Here is a 22951-nt window from a genome sequence, read left to right as displayed (position 1 = left end):
TGAAAAGATGGCGGACGACGAGACGGAGGAGAAGCCGAGCGAGTCCGGCACGGCACGACCGCTAGTAGTTGCGTCATTGATTGCAACCGAACAGTGTTGTCAAATGGGATCTTATAAACAAATATATTATTTTTACGTTTTTGTAATTTTTGTATTTTTATTAAAATAGCGTTTCTTGTCTCGTTCGTGTCCAAAAATAATAAAAACAAGTTGATTCTAACGGTTTGATTCCGGTTTTTTTTAGGACTTGCCGACACTGACGTCGATGTAGATGTGCACAAAAACGTTGCCAATAAAATGTCTCCCAAAACACCACAAATAAAAAAAAAGCATGTATTTTCGTTCTCAGTTGTTCAAAATTTACAATTTAGGTTTCTATTCTAATGTTCCCATTATGGCGCAAGGGGATATCCTCAGGCAACCTCAAGCAATCCACTCAGAGGATATCCCTGGGATATATTTTACAGTATATCCTTAGTATATATGCTAACGTAAATCCTTAGAATATCCTCCTCATGCCGGGACATGCGACTTAAATGGGACATTGACCAGATATACTGGGAAGATTGTGTGCTATTTGGGAGTGGCCAAACTTAATATTATATTAATAATAATAAAATTAAAATAAATATATCCTGGACTTCGTCTATATCATATTTATTATTTATGTTATTTTAAATGGAACACGGTTAGTTAAATTGTACTTTAATTGTCTGCGTGATGTTTTTAATTGACACCGACAATTATGCGGTAACATAAACACAGTTGCCTTATATATTGTTTTGATGAGTGCAACGCTGAGCGAATCTTTTGTTAAAAAATTAGAAATCTATAGACTGCTTATTAATTTATTTACCAAACAGCCTGCCTATACCAAAATATAAACAAATTTGTAAACCCTTTTTAGGAACACGGGCGCGCGCTCCTTGTATAAGCCGCGCACTGTTGCCACTGTTGCAAAATAATAAAATACATAGTTACAGAAAGAAAACTGTACATATATATCTCTGCAATTTTTAACGTCGGAAACCAACAACTATAATTGCTATAATAAATAAAAAAGTTGTATTAATTTGAGGATTATAGAAAAAACCTAGCAATCTTTATATCCGAATCAGAAATTTTCATAAATAAAAATAAATGTTGTCTACAATTTTCAAAATGTTCAAAAATTGCAAGTCGAGTACATCACATTTAAAATTTAAAAATAGGTTTTTCCTGTTAAAACACTCCAATTACGACCCTCCTGTATATAAAATACGTTCAGGCTTATTCGGATATCTAACGATTGTCTATTATCTGAAATAATTTACTCTGTAGCTGCCTAAACAGTCACCAAAAATATCTTTAAAAAGGTAAAAAGGTATTATATTTTTCCACTTTTACCTTCAAATTTCAGTGACAAAATAGATTCGTAGTATCAGAATACCATAGCATAATAGATCAGCATATCCTCCGATAGTTTTTTTGTTGTTGACATTATTTCAACAAGAGATACACGAGCCAAACCTACATTGATTAGAAATTTTTTCGAGTTTCAGGAATTACATACAATGGCGTATCATTTTCGCGTACACAACAAACGCGTTCTAGGGCGCCACGCCATCCACACAAAATTTAACATTTACAATGGATTTAATTAGCATTTAAAATGCCTCGGATGTTAAAGAAGCGAGAGAAGTACCGCGCCAACTGTCTCGACATCCAATGGACCTAAATACCGACGTCATGCATATTCTTTAGTCAATTCGTCCGCCAGAGGGATCTCCGGTCGAATCGTGTGCATTTGCATACATATTAAATTTAGTCAATCTCGTATTTGCTCCACCCTGTACGAAGACATACTGCGAGTGGGTAGCTGCGGGCGTGTCTTTTCATTGTGTAACCTGCATTTTTCTTAATTTAATGACTCTTATGGGGCGGTGTGCAGCAAAAACTCGCTTGAGCATTTGTCATCTTATGAGGTCTGAGCAGGACATTACTTTGGCCATTTAAAGTATTAAGTTTACCTCTGTTTAGAGACGTATGCATTGTTGCACATGCGTCTTATGCAGCGTAGGCGAATAGTGATGCTGCTTTACTTTACTGCAGTAACTAAAATGGTATTCGTCGGCGCCCCCGAGTTCGTCTACCTCTTATTTTGCCTTTCAAGATTGGCTATATACAAATATATTTAAAACCTCTGTTAGTGACCACTCTCAACGACCACTCGTATATAATGAGAGTTATTTAAACAACCAATATTTGTTTTTCCAAGGGTGTTCGCTATTAACGGGTTCTACTACCACTACTAGTATAAAGTCTTAATATCAATAAATACAATTTCTTGTGTGCTGCGAAATATTAAAGAATTAAATTAATAAAAATTATTGGTTTTAAGTGGGTATCAATTTACACCTTTAGCTTACTGCAATGTCAGCTTTTGAATTATTTCAATTTATAGTAAGAAAAGACCTACTAAAATTTTGGACTATACTAAAGTTTTCAGCTCAAACAACAAAAATGTACACAATGTACACAAATTTTACAGAGAACCAGTTTTCAATTTTGAAGTAACAAATCACTGCTTATTGGAATGTAGATCTTCGATGATACAAGAAAGTGAAAAAGTAATATAGAGGTTGTTAATGAAGTACCCTGTATATACATGGTTTACATTTCTTTCAATAACGTTATTTTTTATGGCCGCTCATATTTCAACGTTCTGTTATATCTGTCAGCGTAATACAAGATTCTAAAGTGTAACAATATCTTCTTTAATATATATTTTTAAAATAATAACCATTCCATTTCTCTGTTGTAAAAAAACTAAAACAGATAGGAGGGCGTTATTCGCTAGGAGAACGGAAGCAAAAATTTAGGCGTATTAATCTCCCCATCATGAATGCCCGCTTGTATAACCCACTTAAAACCACAACAAAATGCGGTAGTGTTGAACACGCTATTTAAAAAGTATCACAAGGTTCATGTATCCTCTTCAAACCATTGGAATGCGCCGCGTTGCCACTATATTCATGTTAAACACGAGTTTGAAAGACATTCTCTTAATTTAAAGTGCATATTTTAATATTTTAAAAAATATACGTTAAACAAATGAATTAAACGTTTTATTAACAGAATAGCCGAAAAATTTACAATAAATAAATGAAACAAAGCAATAGGTTAAATGACCATGATTGCAGCTTCGTGCTGCATAAGAAAACAAATATAACTGTCAGAAGTCAGCGGTTCGCACGCATAGAAATATGCAGAAGGAAAGAACCGAAAGAAAAACGGATATGAAGAAAAAGCACAATAAATAATGCAAGCATTGAAATGTTATCAAACAAATGATCGAATATTTGGATTCCAGAGCAAGAAAAATCATTTAAGGTGTTCTGAAATCTTATGCAATGCTAAAAAGTTACTATTGATAATACCGACGGAAACGTGGTTTACCTTACATATATATGTGGTACAGGATGATAAATAGTCGATACCTAACAGTAAAGTTATTTAAATACGAGACAACACAATACGAAAAAGATCCTTTAAAAAGTTCCACTTGAACATTTAAAAGTCATTGAAATGTTTCTAATGGACATAACATAAGTACAAAATAAAAATAATTAGTGCTCCTTATGCTTAAGGGGGTCGAAGACTCCTTGGAGAGAAATATCAACATTTTTCCAAGATTTGTTTTTTAATTTTTTATTTATTGACTTTATTATACTTGTTTTTAATAAGGTCATTTATTGTAATACTTATTGTAATTTTTTCGTTTTAATTAACACAAAATTTTAAATAATAGGTATAACAAAATGATTTCGCTAACAATGTTTGTCAACATCAACGTCCGTTCTTGTTTTAAAACATGCTGTATATGCCAACTACTTTCTAACTTATATCACCATCGACCAAATTCGGCTGCCCTACATTTTAGTATCATATTTAAAACTTAAAAAAGTTTTCACATTTTCTACGCGAACACTTCGAATAGTTTTGGTTAGATTTGTTTTGTTAAGCTTGGCAACATAGCGTCTATTATGCGACCGTAAATTCAGCGTGTAGTAACAAATGGTATTGCATCCAAGTCTTTTGTGGCGGTTTCAGACACTGGATGACACGTCCCTTTGTTGCCCTTTGTTGTCCTTTGTTTTGTTTAGGAAAGATACGCGGTTTAACAAACAGAAGAGCTATCAATATTTGTGTACTCATTACCTGTGCCAGACGTACTCAATTTTCTAGCGTTCTAACCCGGACTTTTTTTAAACCTATTAAGGAGAAGTTTTATATTATGCCTTACCTGTAAAACCTGATTTGTGTTCCAATATTCAATTAATCCTTTCAAAGCGACAACCCATTTGACCCTTTCGTGTTATTGTCTCGATAAGAAAGGTTTTATGGATGTCAAACCCCCACGGGATCTTTTTGAAATTTACAGCTCAATCCGACTAGACTTTAAAATATTTAATGTCGGGTCATATCACGGATCTTAAATAACTGCAATAAAGTCTGCTATTAACGAACCCGACTAAAGCAAATTCACGGATAATGGGCAGTCACTATAGAGAAGGCAAATACACTTACGTCTAAAATACAGCGAATCAAAATCTCAAATTTTTTCTGTTATAAGGGCCATCTTTTTTTAACTATAACCAAATGATGGACGATTTTAATGGAATAATTAGCATCCAGATGATTGATGCTACATTAGGATGATACCGTGACTGAAAATAGATTAAAACTATAATAATTAACTTTTACCAGTATAGTGATAGTAGCAATAGTATTCGCAAATGCACCTGGACCAAGCGTGCGGAAAAAAGGCCGGAATAGATTAGGACAAAATGGAACACAGAGTGGAGAAGGATATATATAGGGAAACCGTACCAACAAACTTTAGAAATGAATTTTACGAACATTTGAGACAAGGTATCAAAATCTAACTAAAGCACTGGAAGTCAACGAAACAAGGAACGTGGGAACAAATTGGTGTTGGAACTGAAACATTATTATAAAAAAAGGGGAAAGAAAGAAGCCTAGCTAAAATGGAGAAACACTTCAGACGGTAAAGAATGGAAAGAATAAATAACAGATGCAAAGTAAGTAACAGACTAGTGACAGAACACAGCTGATCTGAGAACAAAATTATAGAAAAATATGTAGTTGTTTGAGAATGCATTTAAGCCTCCAAAGTTATAGGAAACGTAAGATCAGAGTGTTAAGCAGTTAAGTCATTCAAAAGAAGTTAAGTAGACCAGTAAGCGCTAAATCTAAATATATAGAGAACGAGACGGAAAATAAGTGAAAATTATATAAGCATAAGAGTTACGCACGCATCACAATGATCGTCGAAAAAAATACTGCCATAAATAAACAAATCGTCATTCTCATACACCTCAAGAAATCACACAATTAAGACAGTGCAGACAAGCTATAAACATACTAAACGGAATTTGGTGGCACAACGAAAAATCAACTAATATGGTATGGTCATGTACAATGGATGCAAGAAGAGAAAGAAAGAAGAAGAAAAAAGTGGGACAAGTTAAGTTTTTATTTTTATTACTTCTTATACTTCCGTTGTTGTTTACTATGACGGTCGATATCGAATATATTTTTACTTCCTTGTTTATCTAGCTAACATTACTGTATATGTGCTACACACTTTAAAGTCATTTTTAGAGTTAAACTTTTCTATGTACCTTCGTTATATTTAAAACGGTTTTCTCAAAAAAAATTACTACTACTAAACATCTTTTCAAATATGGAATATTATAAAATATTAAATAACTACAATTTTAAGGTTTCCCTTATTGTTTTTAGTTATTTCGGAAAGAGCAATTGAAACATTATAAACAGCAGCACTCTGATATTATTTATCGAATTAATTTCATCTTCATCTTTTATAAGTTGTTTTTCATACAGTAAGCAACTTAATACCAACCAGCAATTAAGGTCTTATATTTTACCGCTGCATTAAAGTGAACCTGTTTTATACTTGACGATTATCCTTAATCATAAACATTTAGCAATAAATATTAAATTAAATAAGTAAACTAATAATTTGTTTATGAAAATTTAATACCTTCACTTAACTGGTTTTTGCAGGTATACTTAATGAAGCGGATTTAATTTAACTTTATTATCATTTCGAGTGGAGAGACATTCGCAATTATTGAAAACGTTATATTTTCATTCCTTTTTTGTCTATACTCTGAACTGTGTTTAAGAATAAAATATAAATTAGATAAAATACATATTTTGTTTATAAATATGATATAAACGTCTTCAAGTTCGTATATTGAATATCGCTTTCAATTTCACAGACACGAAATATATAAATATATAAATTCTATTTATATTTCAGTAAAATGAGGGAGTACGGGCGTCTTTTTAGATCAAGAAAATCCTGCTAGACAAGTGTTAATATGATGACTTTCAAACAGAAGGTGTATCTTTGTATCTTAGACTTTGTCCATCCCATTGTTTTTTTGTCTAGCATGTTCTTATTGCTTGTTTTATCTATTGTTATCTTATTGTAAATTTTGGGACTGAAGGTGTATGGGGGAACATAAATGTTTCTTCAAAACTTATAAGCACGTTGTTTAATTTATCTTGCGCATGAATTACAATTTACACACGCAAAATATTTATTTTCTTTATACTTGAGAGTACGCAAGTTATTATTTCCAAATACTATGCCACCACTACTCGTAGCAAAAATTGTGGTAGAAAGTAATGGAATTTTCCCAATTGTCCAATACCATCAAATAGCAAAAGTAATAATTAACGATAGAAAAATTTTTGATAAAGACTTTTCTTTCAATTTCCAATATCGTGTATAGCACAATCGTCTGCAACACACATTCAATACTCTGTACTGAACAGTTAGATTCTTTGAGGCATTCATTTCCTTTTCAATTTCTTGTCCTAATCAACGTCGAATCGTTAAATGCACACCTCGCGTTCGTTAAAACCAACCAAAGCAAGCAAAAAGATCGTAGATTTTCAATTAGCCAATCACCATCAATTTAAAGAATAATTCAAGCGTAAATCGGTCGATTAGAAAAGTAATAGCACGATTTCCCCGCACACCGTGATTGTTATCTCAACTGTTCATTAAGTGGGTGATTAAGGTAGGAACTTGTGTGTGTTTATTTTTCAATTAATATTCTGAATCGGGCAATCGCATGGTATTGTTAACTCAAAACGGTCTAAAATGGTTAGGTTGTACTCAAATAACGACATTTTGGTAAAAAGGGCGAAGAAACTTTGGACCACCCTTAGAATGATACAGTAATTTGTAGTTCTGTGTATATTTTTCACATGGATGGGTTTTTTGATACTAATAGAACTCCTATCCGTTTAACCTTTACTGGCAGATTAGCAGTATCCAAGCGTTTTAGCAGACTCCTCCTATTTCCCATATCAGTATGATCTAGGCCACCAAGTTGTTAGAAAAAATGTTTCCACAGGCAAGTTGTCATTTTTTTTATTCATGTAAGTAAAAACTCTTCAGTCTTGCTTTATCAAATAAATGTGTTCATAATATTGTTCCATTGACTTGAGTAGTTTTAAATGGAGTTTATAAATATAACTGCTGCAATAAAATTCAAGCGAACGGATCGCAACTGACTTAGCCGAGATATGCTAAGCAAACGCGTAAACAAAAGAGATTCGGTTCTTTAAAGCTGCCTTAGCTACCAGTAACCACTGGACTTCAACCTTCTTAACTAAGAACCTCGGATGATGAGTACCCTCCGGTCTGACATGTCTTACGACTTGCCCTGGTATTCTTCTATTAAAAACTGAGCACTCCCGACTTCAACTTGTCAACGGCTTGCCTCTGGTACTCTGTCACTTTACTCCACGATCATCCGCACAGTGGGCTTGTCCTTTCTAGCGCACCCGTTGCCCGCTCTTAATTAATTCATTACCAGTAGACCGTGACATCATAAATAATGACTCTTATACCTGAAAACGGTGGTAATATTTGCAGTAAGATTTAAAAAAGGACAAATCTTATATAAACATCTACCTGTGGTAGCTTCGTTTGTCACCCTGCAAATTTCCAAATAAACCAAAATTATTATATTTCGCATACGACGTCGCAATAGAAGCAGTTGCGACGTGGCTTTACAAATGGCTTAAAATGTAAAGACGTAAACCTAGAAAATAACGAGATGTAATTTGCAAAATAAATAATTAATAGAACCTAATGTTGGCTTACATAAAGGACATAAAGACAAGGGTCAAATTTTTATAACTTAGATTCGTTAGTTTATTGGAAATAATATCTTTTTGCACATATATATTCCGAACCAAGTACTCTGGATTTTCACAACCAATTTAATATCATAATAAATAGAACACTTCAATATGAAGAAATACCGTGGAAACAGTGTGGTTCCAACGTGACAGTTCTGCATCTCAAATGGTTGGCCGGAACTACATTAGAGTTATCTTTGGGGTTGCTTAAGAAGAAAACTGCAGGAGAATCCGATTCAAGCGGAAGATTAACTTACTCTTCGAATCAGTTAGTTCCATAGTTAGTTTTAATAAAATAAAATAAAATATGAGTTCTTAATAGAAATAAACAACTTAAAAATAAAATCAAACTGAGAATCTATTTTTATATCTTAGTTCTTATCTCCCTAGGTATTGGGGAACCAAATTTTATTTGAATTTTAAACATTACAGGAGCAAACAATGATCCATTGAATATACTTTTATATCAGAATTTCATCTTAAAAATTGTTCTTTTGTCGTGAAATGCAACAATTTTCACAAAACCAGAACGAATCAATACGAATATTATAGATCTAATCAAATTTCCAACATATTCCAATAGGATTTGGAAACAACAATGTGCACGAGTCAGTCTCAAGTTAAAATCGAGCATGTAAATATGGACCACAAACAGCGACACTAAAGTTCTTTATTACACATTCCGATTGCCCAAATCGTGCGGAAGCCCCGATTTTTCAAGCGAAATTGACGACGGAAGTTGTTCTGAAGCTATTATCCTCAGTTTTATCGCTCGTTTATTCGGGATTTCATTTGCATTTTAATACGAACCTATGTATATTGCAGATTACATAACTTTCGAAAACTGCACAGTTGTTGGAAAGCATTGCGTCTTCGGCGTACTAGAATTTTTTCCGATAACTGACGGATTTTTTAAGACAACTACAACTTTTCCTATCATTAATACTATATGAAAAGGCTAACAAACGACAATTTTAAAACATTTAAAAAGCCCTTGAACCTTTAATGATATCTACTAGATACGCCAAGTTACAAAGTGCTCTAGGAAGAGTAAAAAGGCAACGAAGTCAGCTTTTAATTAAAAATTAAAAAACGTTTTAAAATATATACTCATAACATTTACATTTAGACAAGTTTTTTGAATGTGTTCTTACCAAGTGTAAGCATCTGGAAAACAGTGGAATATCAAGGTCTAAACGTCGATTAAATGGAAACGGTAGTAAAACACGGGGAATAATAAATTATTTTTAATTTTTCAAAGAAACTTCCACAGGTTACTGTAATTGTTTACTGTTTATAAATCAAACTTGATGACGTTTCGCCAATCATCCTGCTGGCTTCTTCAGAGTTAAGGAGGAGAAATCCAGAAGATTTGTAAATAATATAAATTAAAATTAATTGCTGAAACTGAGTTGAATGTAGAGCCGTGATTAAGAAAATTGAAATGATAATTGAATAATTAATTGTTTGCAAATTTGAAAGAATATAAATTTTAAGTTTAGGAATTGATAGGCAAGTTTTTATTTGCTTTATTGACTTATATCGGTCAACCTCAGCACAGCTACTTAGTAACTACTGGTAAGCACATTACTTGTAATTAGTGTTATTGGTCCTTCCTTAACTGATGTAATTTAATACTAAATTATTTTCTCAATAAATTTGTTATTAAATTCTCTTATGGGAATAATTCTGGAGCTAGTAATGACAAACAAATTTATATTATACCAATTTTACAATATTAATAAGCCTAACAGAGATCCAGTGCGTAAATTTTAAATCACATCTATAGAGCAAGAAAAACAATATAACAGTATACTCTAATCAGGACAAGATAACCTTCTTCTCCTACCTATATGTTATATCAATTAAATCATTTTTGCAACATAATTTGCATTTTCATCTATCATAGCATTTTCTAAATCAAAACTCCTATTACACTCATTAGCGTCAGATAAAGAATCCTAAAGACTTTTACGATATTAGTTCCTGATATAACTTTAGGTTTTGGTTTTCAAATGCTTTTCACTTGTTTCCTTCAGATGTTATCTCCAAATACCGTAAACTTTGTTATCGTCATTCAAAGTAAAACTCAATTGAATACCTAACGTGTGTATTGTTTTTCTTTGTCGCTTCGTTTGATTAATAACTCAACTCATCTCCCCTCCTCAGAGAGCAAATTGCCAACGCCAAAACTGTGTTATATCAATAAAACATTAATTTCGTTAGGAAAACTAATGGTTCAAACGGATAAAATTGTCAAAGCGTTTCCGTTATTTAAGGGCATTGAGAGATATTTCCCGAGTGAAGGGACTATTCCGAACCTATTGAAACTCTCTCGCACCCCATTTGAAAGAGAAAGCCGAAAGGGATTGTTTGCGGAGTTGCCAACTCTTCTTTATTGTCTAAATATTGCAACCGTCTGGTGTTCTACTTTTCTAAATCAATTACGACCAATTTAAAGCCTTGCACATCTACTTAAAATTGTTTTTTTTTTAATTGAGGGTTAAATGAGATTTTTCGGTGGACGCTTCTAACAGTTATTAAGCGTTGACAAAAAAAAAAGAAAAACAAAAATTTATTTATAGTTCTGTTAGCTAGTTCGAACCTCAATCAGAAAGAGTTGCTTCTTGCATAGAAGTGTTAATACGGGTCAATATTAAAATAAGTGTTTTCAATTGTTAAACCACAATTACAATTACTCCGATGTATTCCAAACTCAAAAAATTTCAAAATAACACAGAAACAATAAAACACAAGCAACGCCAGTAGGAAATTGAAATAAAGGTCATAGATTCATAACCAGGGCATCAAAATATTCCTTCCCACAGTGAAAATCATCCACTAAGTTTTACAATAGCGCCCCCTAAATGTGCTAATCGGTCATTTGTTCTAACCAACTTTCATTAATCAATTCTCAATGAACAATCTGAATTTTGTCGGCAAAATGGTTAAAATCTGCGTGCGATTTGACGTTGATATGAACCCTATGTTATGTTAACTCAGTGTTCGTTGCTTAAATGATTTTTTGTATTATCTCATTATGGATTTTTTCTGTGGTTTTCATTTTTCTTGTTTAAATTATTTGCACTTCATTTTTGCTAAATTTTTAAGTGTCCAAAATATATTTCTAATTGTTATATTTGTTACGCAAAGTTAACATTAAAAAGCATTTTTTTAAGTTTTTGATAATTTTTCCCATATTACAGAAAAAGCAGTTTTTGATATAGAAAATTACCCCTTCGTTTCTTTATAACCTTCATTTTTTGCTTTCGGTGTAATTTTGCGAGCGGATAAAGCAGCAATTTTCGCAAATCCCGAGGCAAATAATTTCCCGTCAAAAATTCCTGGCAACACTGCTCCGCACCGAATTCCCTTCATTGAGTGTGAAATTTCCATAAAGTGATTATTGCTTTATTTCGGCGTTGTATTTGTAAACCATCACTCTCCCTTTGCCATCTTTTTGAAAGGAAACAACGAAGCTAAGATAAAGGGGGATTTTAAAAACCGTTGCTATAAGAAATGACACTCGCGGTGAAGTAACACCCATATTTATCGAATTTCTCCAAGTTCGGTGTTTCTAAGTTTCCTTAAGCTTCGTATAGATTAGAACATCACTTAAAACAAACAATAAACAGAATAATTAACCAAACAGCGAACTGAACAACAAAAGATTGTTTCCTGTTGTTTTCACAAAATTGATTTCAATAATTCGCGATTCCAGATAAAGGAGCAGCATCACCAATGTGGGAGAAAATTTTTTACTACTTTGATTATTGATACAATAAACTGAGAAATAGAACAGCTCATCAGATTCAAAATACAAAAATTACCATACAAATACAATAGCAAATTAGAGCTAACTGCCAAATTTTATTGTTTACTGATTTTCTCTTTGTAATTTTGTTGTTAATCAATAAATAAGTAATCCTACAAATTATCATCATTATAGGTAATGCAACGATTCTGAGGAGAATCTAGACCTAAAATTCATGAACACATTATTAAATTTTTTATATTACCCTACAGTCAATGTGGCTTTCAAACATAGCAAGGGATACTAATAATGCATTTTACAAAACGCTTTTGATTTTTTTAAATCGCAAGATTCTAATCGCTCTATTTTATTAAACTGGTTATACTAATAATAATTGTCTGCCGGCAGTCACTTGAGTGCTGCAAGGAAGTATAATGAACCGATTAATGTATCTTCTTTTTCTCAATATCTTAAATTTTGCCAGCTTCATTTGAATGGAGATAACCTTCAAAATATTATTCGTTTCTGCCGTTTCATTTGGGTATATGCTAAAACTTAATTCCACAAAATCCGTGGTCATTCTTTTTGGACACGATAGCAGAGTTAATGAAATATCAAAAGAATATTCAATAAGTATTAATAGCCTAGGTGTAAAAAACTCCTAAAACTTTAACATTTCTTGATTAATCAACTAAAGTTTTTCAGCCAATTATAATATATTCTTAAAATATCGTATTGTGATTTATTTATTTATTAATGTATTACGAATTTCACTGACAGCGTCCATTTTTTCATAAAAAATGTACAATTGAATTACAGGTTTTGCTAGTACAAAAGTAAAAAAGTAAAAGTAATAGTTTATGGTACAAGCTAACCTGTTACGCTTACGTCCACAGTTGGTCTTATGGTAGGATACAAAAAAGTATGTTATTTACACGAGTTGGCCAAAAACTCAACTTTTGACAGAATGGAGGGACAAGAACAACTAAAGTTAATAACTGTGAAAAGCAGCATTTCGATCGAAAAATCAAATGCTATGCGACTCTTATTTATGACATTTGCCTGGACGGTCGAGATTCAGAAGATGCACTAGATTTATTTTTGGTATGAAAAGAATGTTTTAATATGACCACTAGAAGAAAACTGAATTGCATTCTGATCTGTTATTTTATCAGAGTATTAAATACCGCTCTGCTCTTTTTTCCGGACTGATTGGATCATCTAAATCTTCGGAAAAAAAGAAATCTCTCCTAGAATGCCAACAAAACTGATTAATTTTGTTATTTGGTTACGTAGCCAGATTCACGTTGTGGGTTTTTCAACCCTGTATTATATTCTTTTCGTTCATTATGTCGATACCTTATTTATTAAAGCGAATTTTTCAAAGAAACTTCTAAATTACTCTAATACTATCTACAATCCATGAAACTTGATGATGGTTTCTTCGATCAATGAAAAATACGAGAATTCATAGAAATTTCCAAACAACTAAACAATGTTGCTTTGCAAAAGAATGCGGACATACAACACTATTATTACAACTAAGCGTCGGTAGGCTGATAAAATGACGTGCTTTTTTGAGTATATAGTTTTCGATGTCGTCAAATATGCTTAAATCAGTAATTTAAGCAGCTGTTTGTTGATTAGAACATTGTTATTGGTACAATTTTGACAGTATAGGTCTAGTGTTATTTTTATTATTATTATTATCAAGTCTCTAACAATATTTAAATTGATAAGAAATTTCCGATTTGCTTATAATTTGATTAAAATATTGCGTGCCTTCTACATAAACTCTATTTTGTGACAAACATCAATCAATTCTAGGCGTTTCTCTTCTGGTCACACTACAGACACCAACACCTAAAATGTACCGAATTAATACGTTTACCGGCAAGAATCAATTAGAAGTTGGTATAGGCTCGTTGAGCATTGCAAAGCATCTTCTTTCGTTCGACAAGCGACCAGGATATGTTAGCAAACGCTTTCGTAGCCTTGCTTTTCCCTGTGTTTCCCTGTTCTGCGTCAGGTTCCGATATGTACAAGCCTTGGCTACGTCTTACCGAATATAAACCACTTTTATAAACAATGGCCTGTTCCCCCACAATTTTATTCGTAAATATGACACATTTATTGATTTACTCTTCAAACAAGAACGAGGCCCCTAGCGTGCTATTTTGCCATAAAATTTTAAAACGCGACATCCTATTTTAAGCAACCTTATTTATAACGGTAACGATCCACCGAGAGTTACGAACTTAGTATGTATATTAAATTTATTGTCCATTATGGCAGTCAGTTAGCGTTTTCTATATAGACGGGATAGATTTAAAAATGTCGATAAAACGTAAGCAATTACTGATGGTTAGTTTTGGTTAGTTCTGCACTCTTGACAGCGGTGCAGCTCAAATTACACTATAGGTTATTTCAGAAAAGAGTAGATAAGAAGATAGGAAAATCCTTCAATTTCGGTATCGGCCATAATAGGCGTATATAGGTAAACTTTGTGAAATAAAATGCTTAAAGCTGTTCAGCATGTCATTAAGGAAGAGGAGAAGGCGTCCCGGCTTTGGAACACTATTTTCAGTACTATTTACAAATCTTCTGGGGTCCTGCTGCGTTGGTTAGTTGTTGATGCATCGAACTTGCTGATGTTTCACCAGTCATCCTACTTAACTGCAACTCAGTTAAGTTCGGTTAAGCCCTGAAACTGAGTTTCAGTTAAGTTCTCAAGAAGCCTTCAGAATGCTTCGATGAAGATTTGTAAATTGTGGAAGTTTAAAAAAAATGGGTGTTTACACAAAAGCCAAAACCCCGGTAGTACTGCGGTAAAAAAAGAGCGGTCTAAGTGTTCGTTGAACGGCTCTGTGACTCTATAGTTTTTTTACATAGCTAATGTATTATTACTACTCTAAACCATTCTGAAAAAAGCTATAGCAACGAGGTTGATTAGAAACGGAAAATCGATTCAAGACGAAATATTACTGTACTTCGACTTGTGCCATATTGTGAATTAAACCAGATAGAATTGTTATAGGTGCAAGTAACACACCACCTTTAAAATATGGAACGTTGAAACCCTATTGCAAAAGGGAATAAAGAGAGTGGATTGTGAAAAATGGAATAAGTGCTTCGAACAAGTGATTGAAATAATGAAAATCGATTTAGTAATTAAAATAATGTGGGAAGCTGATAACAAATTGAATTTGTTTTATAAAGAGTAGAACTCGTCCTGCAAGCAAATTAGTCAGACTCTGATTTAAAAACCATACGAGGTGTGCTTTTATCTGAACTATACGATATAAGCTGTCTACCGTGTTTAATGAGACCTATCGTTATAAATTTTGCTCGATCTACCACCCACACAAGTGTGTTACTTTGTTTTTCTTTTCGAAAAAGCTCAATGGTCTCAAAAATTGAGTTTTTCATAAGTCAATGTAGGCGAAGCTTTAGAAAATTGAAACACGCGAACCCGAAAATATCCTTTTCTTTAAGCTAATTAAATCCTACTACAAAAAAACTCACTTACGTTAGATAAGGAATCGAGCATTCTCAAGCACCTTCTTGAAATTTCATTGGTTGTTCCATTCCATATTGTGATCGTCTTAAACCAGAACGAATCTAGATTTTATCAATATAGGCAGAAAATAAAAAAAAAATAAAAACATCAATATTGAGATAGTAAACGCATAGGTAATCCAACAATTTACTATATCAATTTCTTAACTCGCTTTTGCTAACGCAGACTATCTGCCTCTCCCTATCTTAGAAATCAGTTCAACGTGCAGAGCTTGTTGCCAAGGGCCTTGAAAGAATTTCATCCAAGGCAGTCCAGGTCCAATTAGGAAACTGTTAAACCTTTCGTGACATAACTTACAGTGGCAGGGAATTAGTATTTAGACCTGCTCTTTTATATGGCTTGATTGGTTTCTATTATTACTACTGAATGAATACACTTTAAGCAATGATAGTAGAGAAGTTTTACGTAAAATTTTAAATCCGAATGATGCTTGGAAACGAATTCGCACAAACGCAGTAACTAAGACACCAAATGATTCAACTAAACGGTATTTTTAAATGCGTGGGCAGTTATTTTGTTTAATAAGTAGATACGACTATTTTTCATGTATCATTGAGCCTCGTAAAAGTAAAAATTATTCATTCTCGTCATAAAGGTTATAATTAAGAAAAAATAGTTTAATTATAAAATGAAATAACGTCAGCAAAACTAGTTTTAACGTTCGAAAATGTATCGTAATATTTAGTTTATTTCCATTTGCTTACCCACGCCTTAAATTTAATGGTCCTTTATACATCATCTTTGCTTGATAATATAGTTGTCCAGTCGAGGTGCGGTATCTAAACCAGCCTTATCTTGACAGCTTTAAGGCTAATACTAGCTAATGTAGAAGACATGTTGTTTTTTATCATCAGGCACATTTAAGACAAAAGAAGAAAAAGAAAAAAAATCCTTATCGCACCACTGAGACGTTGGAACTTAATATGCACCAAGAATGATTCAAATAAAGAAACCAGAGAATGTCCGTCGTTTCGCATTTATACGCAAAACGTGATAAAATAAAAGCATTTGGCTCTGACATTTAGGACTTAAAATATTCATATTGCTTCATCAACCCGAAAAGGGGAACAGAAAAACTTGATTTATACGGTCTGTGCGTAATACCGAATTCTTACAATTTTGAAAATTTGATGGGGAGATAGATCATTTAATATGTAGAGTAGCGTAGGAATATAAATATAGCTCAGTTCAAATAAAAATAAAAATTTCCGAACATATTATCCTTGGTCTTAGTCACTTTTTTTGTGTAATACCGATTAAGTTTGCAAGTTTATAATTCAGTTCAAATATTCAGTAATATAATTTGTTTCGCTTTTAAAAATGTGTGTGTCATTAAATGTTTGCATAGTTTCTCAGTTTTTTGGAGACGTTAAAAGAATAACATAGTTTTAACCTTTACAGCACAGTAAAGAAAATTCAAGCCAATTCAACATTAAATAGGTGTTCAATGATGATATCACGTAAAAGCCATGAAAATTAATTTTTATTTCAAAGCTAGTAAGAAATACGTATAGTGAAACTTGACCGAAATTTACTTAATTTCTTAATTATAATTTCAAAATAAAATGAAATACATGATGTGCTATTTCAACTCAATAAACCCTATTTCTAGATCTCCTGAACAAAATCTACTTTGTTTATTGCGTCCAGTCTAACAATGAAATGATATACAAGGAGTGCCATTTAAACTCAGCAAGATGTTGCCACGCTTATACAGAACCGGCAACACTGCTTACTTGAAAAACATTCTCTTACATTACCATGTAACATAAACATAACATAAATCCATTGATCTGTTCGTCACATACTTCTAATAGGCCACCCAGTATATTCTCTTATAAGTCATTTTTATCTGTGTCTTCATGTTTTTTTGCATTTATTCAGCAATTCGCAATCTTGAAATGGTACGAAGTATAAGTAAAGGAGAAAATCTGACTCGTCCGTGAATGATGTCTTATAATAATAATAATAAGGTTTTTTTTTTCGATCGATCATATCTTCAAAAAACATTTAAAAATTTGGAAATATTTTTTTTCCTTACTGATTATTTAGCACAAAGAAAAGCAGTGCTGTTATATATGCCTCCTTTGCATGTGGAATGATGATGGGCTTGAACTACAAATTTATGCTTTATAAGAACCGCATAGCACTTCCTTAACACCTTAACGAACATTGTAGCACATTATTCTCCACGGTTAGAAGATTTAATGAGTTAATGCAACTAAGTCAAAGGACTATTATGTTGTTCGGTCAATCTTTGTGCTGAGGCCGTAAATACGCCGAATAACGTATAATCTCCAACTCGTTCATTTTCTCAAGGATTTAATTTTATTTTGCTTGGCTCGAGTTGAGGCTGTCCAATTAGACACGACAACGATGACGACGAGGTTGTTAAATTTCGACGTATTTCTTTTTCGAATTAACAAAATTCAAAAATTATTGGATGCAATGTACAGAAGGCGTTAGTTTTCAATCTTTTTGACTGTCTACAGTTTCTCGTCCTTTCTTAGTTATTTCCAGAAATAAATTTAACAATAACTCTATAACGTTTCATAGTAAACTTAAACGAACTCTTGGTAATAAATTTAATTCAAATTAATTTTGCCACAATTAGGATTAATTTAGTTTTTCTAATCCCTACTCCAAAATACTCGATGATCCACTAATCAGACCTGTGCAACATATCACTTTGAAACGTCAATTTTATTAAACACTGTGTAAGCTACTTTAGTCAGCGGTTGGAAGTAATCGGATGGTTTCGGTAAATTTAAAAAATGTTATTTTGAAGTTATGATCGTAGAAAAATTATAGAATATGCAATTATAATTTTTAAAATTATTAAGTTATAAAGTTAACTTTTATAAAGTATCGGGTAGAAAACTCGTTGTATAATATTACTATTATGCAAATCGTATTAACACAAAATCAATATTTTCAAACGATTATGGTTTTTATTGTTTAGCATTTTTATGACAAACAATGAAAAGGAATTAATTTTTTAATTTTAAGTATTTGCGTTAATTTCAAATTACGGATTTTTGCGCATGGGTGTGTTTTTCAATTCTGCACATATTAATTTTTTTGTTTCTGTTTCAGGACCACCAGGCCCGCCAGGTCCAGCTGGCCCTCCCGGCAAAAGGGGGAAGAAAGGAAAAAAAGGCGAACCTGGAGAGCCGGGCCCGGCGGTAATTATTTTCAAATTTTTAGTACATGCGTAGTTTTTTGGGAAATGCATGGATATCTATTCCTAATTAACTTAGTTGTTTATCTACTTTGTACAATAGAGTGAGATGTTAGTCTTCTTAACTTTATTTTTGAAGTTATACTATATTATATTTATTTTTTCCTAGGGTACACCAGGAACGCCAGGAAAGAACGGTTTTCCGGTATTTATTTTTGTTTTTTTTTTGTTAATTCTTTAGTTTTTTCTGATCGCACGTCTATTCACCAACTACACCTGCATATTCATTTACATTCTCGTTTATGGTCTAAACCATTCTACCTTATCGTTTCATTTTATCTAATATTAATTGGTAAATTAATTTTAATAGGTTCGCGAAATGTCAAAAACTTTGAAACGTTGACAAGTCAATTTTGAGATAATTTATTAACTGTGCTGGTTTTTGCAAGCTGCAGCATTCCAAATTACACATAATTCTATTAACGATTCAGACTCGCGCGCAATAAAAAATCCAAATAGTTTTCATAAATCATACAGTTTCTTACTTGAAAGAAAAAACAACTTGCTGGTATAATTATTAAAATCTTGTTCTTAATTAGCGACAACATTTTGCTCAAAAGCGTCTCCTTTTGATTAACATTGTAATTGATAATTGAGCATTTAAATCGGATGTTGGTCTGAAGCAATTATTTCTCTTTGCAGTTATAAAATTTCTTTGTTCAAATTGAATTTTCCATCCATGGATGTCCTGTGTTGTTGTTATTCTGTGGATTTCTTCGGGAAATAGACATTGTGACATACTTAAGTTCGGGTGCAGTAACGTTAACTGAAACGTTCGTAAATTTTACAGGGTCTTTCTTAGCTTTGTTCGTAAAGCAAAATGGGGACTGAACTTAATCTTCAGACGAAAACGTAGCATAAACAGTGGTGAAAAAATTATGGAAACTGTTTAATATTATGAGCATATCTACATTTCTATATTTATAATGTTTTTGAAACGGTATTTATTCATTTTACAAAAAAATAATTTGGTATAAATTCATTTTTTATTTTCAAATAAAATATGAAAATAAATATGAAAAAATATTATTCTATTGGAAAATATTTTTGAACATGTGATTTAATATTTTTAGTATTGAGCATAGCCTCGACCATCGAAGGCTAGGCATAGAATCTATTAATTTTTATAGAGTTTCTGAAGAAATTTGCCCACTCACTCACAATTAACGAAATACTAACAAAAAATGAAATGCACTCGTTTTCTAAACATTTTTTCCTTCCTGGTTACTATTTAGACCTATAATTTTACGAACAAAGTTAGGAAACACTATGTGTAAAATCTGAGCCTCGATTAATATTCCAGGGTATACAAGGTGACAAGGGTGAGAAAGGCGAAATGGGTTACCGGGTAAGAATAATGATGGTTTTTGGATTGTGGCTTTTCATTAACGACGGTAGTTAACAGTAGTCTCTAACTTGGAGAGGTCGTAATTAGCAACAAGTGGTGTTTCCCAAATGGAATTCTTTTTTCTCTTCATTGATTTAATTATATTGAAATTTCGCCTGTTTCTTTTTCCATTCTGCGTTGCTCACTATTTTCTGGAAATTTTGCAAGCAACAATTATCCGCTCTCTTAAACCGAAAGCAACAGCAGGGCCGTATCGAAATAAATCTGCATTTTTTAGTGACTATTTTGTACTAATTTGCACGAAAAAAGGAAAGAAAAAACTATTAGATTGAGTAGCAGGACATGTTGATTAGGAAGAAAATAATATTTATTATGGAGGAAACGGAACAGAGAGTGCAGGCCTTTGAACTCTCCCAAATAATTAAATAATAAGGAACGCAACAAAATACCGTGTATATTATTCAGGAAAAAGTTGACGGAAACAGAGGAAGGAGAAGAATATTTATTTTATTTATTTATTTATATATCTATTTATATATCTAAATATATTAGTACAAACTTTAAATGCAAATGTAAAAATTATTTTAGCTTAAATTGTCAGCAAATGTTTTCCGCCCAATGTTGCTTCCAACTGACAGTGTTTTCACTTTATATTTTTAAGTTTGCCATTAAGTATTAAAATTAATATAACGGCAGCTTGAATTTAAATTACGAAACTATAACTTAGTTAGCTAGTTATAACATTTAGTAACTAACCCAGGCATTGAAACGCCCTTCGTTGAGCCCTGTTCAACAGCAATTAACTCCTTCCGGTTTCATCTAACTGATTCACGTAGAACTAAGGACGTGGTAACCCATTTATGTGAACAATCTAGTTTTAATGGACGTTAAACTCAAATTTCCTAGTACCATAACTTCTGCAAACGGCCTTTTTGAGATGTCATTGCTAAAGCTGTTTTCATTGGCCATGCCAAATTATATTTCATTTACAACGTAATTATTGCAACCTTTAAAACAATATTTCTTGAGTAATTTTTGACCAAAAACTTCAACAGTTGGTCAAAAACGTCTCCGTACACATAGCATTTTTTCAGTTTTCTTTTAGTTTCTTCCTTCACTTACATTTAATGAGAAATATATTTCAAGTAAATATAAGTAAAAATAAAATAAAAATCAATTGAAACAGTTTATTTAAACGATAAAAAAGAAAGCAGCTTTAAAAGCAAAAAAAAAAGTCAAATAATTTCTTATGATAAATTGAAAGGTTTCTTAAAGTTTAATATTTTGTACAATTGCCATTTGCTTTAATAATGGCATTCAGTCTTTTCGGAGAAATTAAAACAAGCTTTCTTGTAGGTTCTGACGATATGCTTTCCCACTCTTTTCTTATCGTATTTTTCAGGTCTTCTTTACTCTAACTTGATGTTTTTTCACTCGTCGCTTTAATTCTTTCCACAGGTGCTCTATCGGGTTAACATCCGGAGATTGTGGTGGTGTATGTTGTTGGCGGTCGTTATGTTATCCTGGTGGAATAAATAACGCCCCTCAAGGTTAAGTTTTTCAACACTTTGGTTTAAATTTTTTCAAAATTGGATGTTCAAATAGTTGGTCCATAATTCCGTCAATAAAACCTAAATTGCCTGACCTTTAGCTAAAGCTTTACCTCCACCATGTTTCACCGCATTTTCGATTTTCAGAACTGCATTTTCTTTCCTCCAAACTCGATCCCGACTATCTGCCCCAAAAAGATTAATTTTTGTTTCGTCACTAAAGATAACCTTTTCCTAATGTGTTTTCGGACAAATTCCAAACGTTTTTTTTTTCGAAATTAACGGTTTCCTTGTGGCAGCGTGGCCGTTATAACCTGCTCGATACAGGCAGTTTCTAATCGTTTAAGGGCTAAAATTTTTTGATAACTCTTCCCTGATTTCGTCTGCAAGGGCGCTTGTTTTAGAATTAATTCTATTTTTTTTTTCACAACAGAAGGCTCTTCTCGAGCAGTTAACTTCCTGGAACGATCGATGGCCGCAATTTATAAGATTTGTATTGATTTATTACATACTGTTACCAACATCTGTAAAGTATTTTTTCCCTTGCCATAAATCTACTATGATTTTTTGAAGTGCAATTGGAATTTCGCAATTTTTAGCGCTCATTTTGCCTTTACTTCAAAACCACTGACTTAAAAGTGGCGTCAAAAATAAACAAGTATAACTCATTTTGTTTAAGCGAAATTTGATACAAGATAGAATATTGATAATTAACGGTTCTACCTCCAGCTCTGAATAGTGATTTATTAAAGTATATGGAGACTTATTTAACATAGTTTCTTGCTTCTAAAACTGCCTTATTTTTTATCGTTCAAATAAATTGTCGATTGGCGATATCTACTTGAAATATGTGTCTCATTAAATGTGAGTGAAAGAAGAAACTAAAAGAAAATTGAAAAAATGCTATGTGCACGGAGATGTTTTTGACTGTATGTCAAATCGTTGGATACCTCATGTGCTCTGCTTACAAAATTAATTCTATGTATCCATTCAAAGCTATCAAATCACAGCTAAATATAGGTGACCAATATCAATAAGCGTCTCTGAGTTATCACAACATCATCGTCTTCTATTATGCTTAAAACTTGTAATAAATATTTTTTTTAAAAAGGCTTTATTTATTTAGTTAGCAACGTACTAAATATTTGTATTTGGACTTGAGTTTAGCGATCGCATCAAAACGACATTTTCGTGAAGTACCAAAGTCAAAATGAATTCGAAATAT

At 32.4% G+C, this 22951-nt stretch overlaps 1 protein-coding gene across 31 annotated transcripts in view; it reads left to right on the top strand.

Annotated features, from left to right (window-relative positions):
• LOC132701522 (collagen alpha chain CG42342-like) overlaps positions 1 to 22951 on the top strand; it is a 352435-nt gene that overhangs the window by 311965 nt on the left and 17519 nt on the right. For 21 of the 31 annotated variants that reach the window (XM_060669537.1, XM_060669507.1, XM_060669508.1 and 18 more), the window contains exons 2-4: positions 18684 to 18772; positions 18938 to 18973; positions 20132 to 20176. In XM_060669537.1, coding sequence (XP_060525520.1) covers positions 18684 to 18772; positions 18938 to 18973; positions 20132 to 20176 — 170 coding nt within the window. The remainder of the gene's footprint in view (positions 1 to 18683; positions 18773 to 18937; positions 18974 to 20131; positions 20177 to 22951) is intronic. The other 10 variants (XM_060669513.1, XM_060669522.1, XM_060669520.1 and 7 more) reach the window with 3 other exon arrangements.

The sequence above is a fragment of the Cylas formicarius genome, unplaced genomic scaffold (genome assembly GCF_029955315.1).
Source record: "Cylas formicarius isolate icCylForm1 unplaced genomic scaffold, icCylForm1.1 PGA_scaffold_4__25_contigs__length_36172078, whole genome shotgun sequence".
NCBI classification, from domain to species: Eukaryota; Metazoa; Arthropoda; class Insecta; order Coleoptera; family Brentidae; genus Cylas; species Cylas formicarius.
Note: the sequence above shows the minus strand (reverse complement) of the source record. Positions and strands in the feature narration are given on the sequence as shown.